This window comes from Pelmatolapia mariae, linkage group LG23 (genome assembly GCF_036321145.2).
Source record: "Pelmatolapia mariae isolate MD_Pm_ZW linkage group LG23, Pm_UMD_F_2, whole genome shotgun sequence".
Lineage (NCBI taxonomy): Eukaryota > Metazoa > Chordata > Actinopteri > Cichliformes > Cichlidae > Pelmatolapia > Pelmatolapia mariae.
The window spans coordinates 39,934,078-39,941,631 of NC_086246.1; the positions used below are offsets into that span (position 1 = coordinate 39,934,078).

Below are 7,554 nucleotides of genomic sequence, written 5' to 3' on the forward strand. Positions count from 1 at the left end.
GTTACATTATGTTAGCCTCCTAAGTTTTTGGTGTTAGCCATTTCAAACATTTCCGCCTAAAGAACAAAGCTGATTTCTCAACAGCAGTGCCAGCTGTCTCAAAAAAGGGTAATGTGCACTCTGGATGTTGTTACTGTGAACTGAAACTTATTCAATTGAATTCTTTGAACAGACCTGGATTCTGGTCTGGTTTAGCTTTGCTAAATCTAAGTAATTCTTCCACTGGTTCAAAAAACGCGATAACATCATTTACCTGTTGCCTTTTGCAAATCAATTATCATCTCTTGGTATTTTGTGCACACTCTAGTTGAGCACATGCAGTGCTGCAGCGAAAAATTTGCATGTTGATCCAGGCATCCGGTTTTCATCAGTAACAGTCAAAAGAGAGGCTAATAAATACACACGGACTACTACAAATTCACTTAACCTGGGAAAAACAGCTACTTGTGCCCTTTCACGGGGTAGATAAAAGCCAGGTTTGTGGATTTTAGAGGCTTTTATCAACCATGAAAGGAGCTCATCCATAATTGAACCAGCTGTGATTATAGTGGTAAACAGGATGTAAAAAAAACGACTTCACAATTACCTGATGTCATGATGTAATATAACTCTGTCAGCTGTCAGGTTTTTTAAAGTTGGCCCTGTACCAGTAAAGCTGTGTGCTGCTATGTTCTAAAATAAGAAAACTCTTGCCTTTAAAACTGCACCGCACTTTTAGAGTTTTCAATGTACTTAGGGTGCTGAGAAAAGGCAAGCTCATCATTGCTGACACAGTCGTCTTTTAGTATTATTGTCACCTTCAGATGACACTAATTAGTCTGTTAAAAGCCTTTTTCAGGCACTGGCAGCATTCTGTCACGGTGACACCAGTCACGATGGTGAAGAGTCAGACATAAACACAACAGTGGCCGAGGGAGCAGTGATACAATCGGGGCTTATTACAGTGGCAGCAATCACCAGCATTGGTGACTCTGGCTCGACTCTGGTGGAAGTGTCACAAAATTTTTGAACATGAGAATGTGTGACCACAGCTCATAGTGGCAATGTGTAACACAGCCTCCAAGAGAGAAATCTCACTTCTGGATTTGGAAATAGTGTAAATGCCTGAAACACAGAACAATGTCTCAAATATATTAGAAAAGCAGAAATGTAAGATAATAATATATTAATATACAGATATTAATGCCATCAGGACATTCTCCAAAACAACTACTTTTGGATTTTTTTTTTTTAAGTGAGCTGAGCAACTCCCACAGCAGACAGTCACAGTCGAAATCAAAATGCCCGTCTATTACTGTGACAGCATGTAGTTCAGGGGTGAAAGTGACACTCGCACTGATGTGATGTGCGGTTGATACACTCTCCCCATATCACACCACACACTATGTGGCAACCTAACAGAGGAGCTTTGTAGACACACTGCTGCTGATAAGGAAAAGACAGAAAAGTAAGACAGACTGTACAAGCAGGACACTGAGCAATAACAATCCACCTTTATGCTCTGCACAGCTTATACCACATGTCTAAAACATGTTAAACAAGATATTTCTCAGTGGTTATGTCCAGCAGGCTGTCGAGTTCAGAACGCACTTCGAAATTCTCAAACCGATGTGTTCTTTTAAGCTTCCTATATTTTCATGTGAAAGCCCTAAAAGCTAAAAATGTTGAGACTTAAATGTAATAAAAATCTATGTAAAGAAAAGCCTGAAACCACAGTCCGAGTGGAGTCTGGCTGGTGGTGCTCACTTTATAAGTCACCATAACAGGTCCCTAAAGAGCTCGTACGAGAAGAAGGAAGAAAAAGAAGACGAATAGGTAGTGAGACGGAGGGAGGGAGAGGAGACGAGACGGAGTTTGAGCTAATAGCTGTGGATTGATATGGGGAAGTAATTATGAAACTGCAGACAAAGACACCACACGAACGAGTGTCCCAGAGTACTGGCAAATACCCATACAGCCGAGGGCAGGAAGTTGTTCGCGCCGAGTGAGGAAGTAACCCCATTTCCTGGAATTGCTGTACAAGCCTCCATATCCAGCAGGCCAAGCAGTTGTCATGGTAACGTGCAATAAAATACCCTTAGCTCAGCATGTGCGGTGGGAGACAAAGCACAAACTAAACACTGTTACCCTTAGGGAAGCTTTACTGGCCCACACAAACAGTGGCGATAGCGAGCACGCAGCCCAAGCATGGGCTTCAAGGCTCAAGTCTTCCAGGTCCGCTTTAGACTGAGGGTGGTGTCATACAGGAAGACACAGTAACATGCTTAACTGGGATGTCTGGAGCTGATCTTGTGTATTTTTATCAGGAGAGATCACGGCACATTTAAACGCAAGGCTATCTGTATTAAACTACCGAGGACTACATCCAGAGCATTGTTTAATGCAACTCTGACCACACCAGCTGTTCCAAAACTTTCACTGCCGTCTGTTAAATCACTGAAAATATTTTATGAACCCATTCATTAGAAACGCATGGGTGAACCACCGACTAGCACAAAGCATTTAAAGTAGTCATTTGCTTTAATTGATGAAAATTAGGTTAAGATGGAGGACAAAAATCCCGACTGAGGTCAAGATATAGGGGGAAAAATGATTCAGTAATTATCCCACTGACCAACCAACTGCCTCGCTGCTTTTTACTGCCTGGAAAAGTTGGACGAGCCTCAACTGAGCGTACGGAGCAGGGCCGAGGTGTTTTTGTACAGCTGGACAGCAGGATACAGTGCTGGATCGCTTTCTCAGCGTGTGTGTGTGTGTTTTGAAGGGAAAAGAGAAAGAAAGAAACAAGGAGAGTAATCCAGACAAGACAAATTTAGGGACTTTCCCTCGATCGTTCAGAATCTAATGGAAAACAATCTGACCTTGCTTCCCTACTTCTACCACTGTGTGCAAACTTATCTTATAGTAAATGTATATTTTAAGCTATTTTAAAGCTTATCTTTAAATGAGAAAATTGCATTTTGTTTAATTAGGTATTTTTCTAAATATACGCTGCTTGCTATGTGATTCCAGCAACAGGTTGAGAGAGTGCAAAGTGAGCAGACTGATTTCTGAAGGTTTGAAAGCAAAATGTTTCCCATACTTAAATCGCTCATCTGTTTGAGACATCCTTTGTTACTTTTGGTTTCCTAATGTAGCAGATGTTTTCAATATGTGATGGGTCTGGACTCTAGTACTACAGAGTAAAGCTCCTGGAAAACTCGAAGGATGTGGTTTGGCACCGTCTCGCTGAAACACGCAAAGCTTTTCCTGAAAAAAGATGCAGGCTGTACGGTGAACCTGTACATCAATCAGCATTAATGGTGCCTTCACTAACGCACAAGTTACCCGTGCCATGTGTAGTAATGTGGTAAAGATGCTGGCTCTGTTTAATTAGTTATGAGCAGTTCTGCTGGTGCTGTTCCTTGCGTCAGGTTTGTTTGTTTGTTTTTTAAACTGTAGTGCATGTTTAGCTCAGACCGTGACCTAAACACTCCATTGGTTTTCAATAACTCGAGATGAATTTTGGGTAATGCCGTCTCCCGTTTCAGATGTAAAACTGTGTTTTTTCATGTAATTAGTGCATAGGTGTAAAGATAACAGGTACCTGCAGTTGATGACTCGCTACAGCATTGCTAGACTATCAATCGTGCTGGTGGAGAATTCACAAACTGAACACTGGAAGCGATCACAGTAACAAGTTTCTGATTAACTGAATATTAAACACAGGACTGAAACTAATGCTGTGGCCTGTTACGGCAAAGCATTTCTTTCTGAGCTTTTCCATGTAGTTTCCCTCTGCCTCCGGTCTGATGTGCACCGCTTGGTTCATTACTCCATGCGCCCTGCCTGCCTGTCTCCAGGATTACGGGGCCGTGTTGGCCAAGGAATGCAGGCCGCAGTAATTCCCTGTTAATTTGCTAACCTGCTCAACAGTGCAGACACAACGCTTTGTAATCCCCTCGACCTTCACAGCCACAAACTCTGCCTGCTATACTAATGGTGCATGTGGTTCATGTAGGGCGTGCACACAGCTTCATTCTGGTTTTTGCCTGAAGTGTATTTAATGTGCATGGATCAAAGTCACTCAGACAAAACTGGTTTAGTAGGAATTGGTGGTTTGAGCAGTGCGCAGAACAATGGTGTCAAGCCCATAACTAGGACTTTCATCTTGACTGCTAACCAACTTCAAGACCATAACCACACCAAGTCTATAGATTTACATCTATTCTTTGGAAAGGTAACTAGAGAGAGAGGCCACATTCACTGTATTCGTGCATGTAAATGCAAAACCAAATATATGCGGAAGACAGTGCCCTCAGAAGTTCCCACTGACATGTGTGGTTATCCAATTTTTTTTACTACTACAATAAACAAATAACGTGGAGGCAAAACACACGAGGAAGAGCTGTGTAGCTACATGACTAACTTAACTGTATGCAATCTGAAATATGACCACAATAAAGCGATAGCAAATTTAGCTTACTGAGACTGTGTGAGAAAGTTGGATTGTGTCATTGACAGGATGCTTCAAATCACTTTATTAGTAACACGACTACAGTGAGTAGGTAGGGCTGGAGATTAGCAAATAATGAAAAGCTGTGGGTTGCTCAATAAACATCTTTGTCTTCCCTGCACTGGGCACAGGCTGCTGCAGATAAATCATATTTCACACCAGGCGGCAGCTTGGGTCAGATGCAAGTAAACCGCGGGTGGTACAATCGCTGCTCTTTGTCAGCGTGTATGTACAATACAATACAAACGCACACGCAAATAGATACGCACACGCATAGTAGCAGTCTGCCGTTTGCACTGGGCAAGCATTTGCAACCATCCACATGCCCGCAGCACAGGGGCAACACTGTGTCGTGTGCCACAACAACGGCACCTACGCTTCCTCGAGAATGAGAACTCTCTGGCCCCGACTGGGAATAAGGTCAAACCTTTGCGCCTTTCCCCAGACTGAGCTGTGATTCGTGCTCTCCCGCTTCTCATTAAAAGCTCTTAACCCACAAACGTTTGGCAGGCTTTCATTGTGAATTAACTAACCTGAAACCACCTTTGTGCTATCGAGACGATCAAAATCTTTTAACGTGTCATCCTGTCACATGAATAGCTGACTTGCACGCATCAAAGGATGTGGCAAAGACAGCATCCAGACATTATGAAGCTTCATTACTGGCAAGAAACGAGATCAAAAACAAGGACGACTGACTGTGGTGCAAACAGCGTGTGAGAGAGAGGGAGGGAGAAACAGAGAGGGAGGGAGGAATGTCAAACACCAACAACATTCCTGTGCTTCTCCTTGCACAGCCTGCAGCACTTTTACATTGTCTGTCTTCCTTTTGTGTAACTGTTCACAAGTCACCTATAATCCATAAAAAACCGTGAGAGAGAAGAGCAGGGTTGGAGCTCTGGGCTGAAAGGTTAGAAAAACATGTGGGACAGAAATCAATTCCCCCGCCTTTGTACTCTCTTTATGTAAAGGATGTAAAAAGAGTACAAAGGCCGGCAGGTTATTTTGTATTTTCATGGCTCTCGGAGCCACCACTGAAACTAACTAAACAAAGAAAAAAGAAAAGAACACACACATCACAGTAAAAGCCCAGAAACACACTCCAGTGATCACAAAACTACATTCATTAAAAAAAGAAACACCAAACGTCAAGGATCAGGGTCATCTGCAGATGCAAAACATAACCACAGAAGAGCTCAGAATGAAGGTAAACCCATCTAACCCCAGCCACATCCCTGTGATGTTCACCAATGAGCTGCATCTTATCTTAACCAGACGATGCAGCTGTGTTTACATACACAAATCATTGTCAACAAACTTTTCTACATTTCAGTTATATTTAAAGCGAGTGTTTTCTAAAACAACAGTAAAAAATAAAATATAACCTGAAAAAAACTGGGCGATGCCAATACTGTTATGTTTTTGTTACCTGGGTATCACCTTGACCAAACCAGCAGGTAATAAGTTTGGTAACTGCGTTTCAACCAAAACGGCATCACTGTCTGTTTTTGTGGTAGACCTCCAGCCAGAGTCTTTTTGCTGCTTTAAGCCAAATAAAGACAGACTTTAACTGCTTTTAAAGATAAGCGAGTGGCCAAAAAACAAGAAGAATTTACTGGTTAGGAAAAACTGAATAAAAGACAGGTGTAGGAGATGCTGATATTACCATTTATACTGGAAAAATGTACATCGATGTATTTTGCACGCACATTCCTGCGAACTTCATTAACATTTTCAGTTCTTACACACAACCGCACTGCACACTCACATGACATTTAACCCCCAAATGCTGAAAAGCAACACCGCAGAAAGCGTATTACCGTCAGTGTGCGCTGACACAACTCTGTTAATTGAGCAGTCTAAACAAGATAAAGTGTCCATTTTGAATTCTTTCTCCAGCGCTCGCTGCTCAACATCTGGGCAGCGGTGTGACACAGCCGTGCGTTAGGCTGTAGTATCCGCATTAACCAAACCATAACGCCCTGAATTAGGCACAGGGGATGAAGTTGGTCCACATGGAGGTGTGAAGCCGTTCTCATTATTTTAAATCTAACGAATACAAAGTCAGCGGCCGTGAGCACAGGAGAGTCCACTCAAAGTAAAAGGTATCCAGCGTGTGTCTCAGAAGGCCACGGAGGAGCCCAGAAAACCCCCACCAAGTCACCTCAAACTTCGATTAAAACATCTTCCATAACTCACCTCCTATCTAAAGCTAGCCGAAGGAAAACTTTATTTTTGTTTGTTTATTTTTTAAAGAGTTAACAGGTTAAAACTGACCTCACCTAACCCAACTAGCTAGTGTAAAGAGATGCTAAGTGTGTCCGCAGATGCAGAGGCAACGAAACGTGATGACAAGCGACCGGTGACTAAAACACACCACGGTTTCGCTACAGCACCAAACTTACCTAAAGAGACCTGGATGAAGCAGAAGACAAAGGCCAGCGACTTCCCCGGGGAGAACACGGGTATCTGCTCCATTTTCTCTGTAAAATCCACATAAGGTCGCCAGCCCGAAGCTGAGCTGTCTCCCCGGACGGTTCGTCACTTCTCAGAAAGTTTGGCAGGAGATGGCTCAGGCGGGAAAAAGCAGACTTTCGAGATCAGCCGCGGACTCTGAACATGTCACGTTTTTTTCCCCTGTACGTGTTTAACGAGCCGTCTCATTAAAACCCTTTAAACTCGCATAAAGTTAAAGTTGTGTTGTCGCACACGGCAGCGGCTCGCTCCTCCACCTCTCTGCGCTCACTCAAGGCACGGCCGCTGAAGAAGCGCAGCACGTATCCTTCCGCCGGACGCCGCGAGGATCTATCGCGGAGCTTTAAAAAAACACTAAAACACGTTTAAAACACGGAGCTTAAATCCAAATTTAGCTTCCTTATAGCACGGGGAGAAAAACCGTGTCGCTTGATATTTGTTTTATCCCGGGAACGAGACGGGAGGAGGGTTTAGATGTTTTTCGCTCTCAGTGTCGCCGCGGCGGAGGAATTTTTTTTCTCATTTTTCTACTTCTCTCGAAGTCTGCTATGACTCAAAATTAACCCGTTCAATGATTTCTTCTC

At 43.1% G+C, this 7,554-nt stretch overlaps 1 protein-coding gene across 3 annotated transcripts in view; it reads right to left on the bottom strand.

Annotated features, from left to right (window-relative positions):
- notch2 (notch receptor 2) overlaps positions 1-7,240 on the bottom strand; it is a 42,681-nt gene extending 35,441 nt beyond the window's left edge. For all 3 annotated transcript variants that reach the window (XM_063467444.1, XM_063467443.1, XM_063467445.1), the window contains exon 1: positions 6,901-7,240. In XM_063467444.1, the coding sequence (XP_063323514.1) occupies positions 6,901-6,973 (73 nt within the window). In that variant the 5' untranslated portion in view covers positions 6,974-7,240. The remainder of the gene's footprint in view (positions 1-6,900) is intronic.
- Between the last annotated feature and the right edge of the window lie 314 nt (positions 7,241-7,554).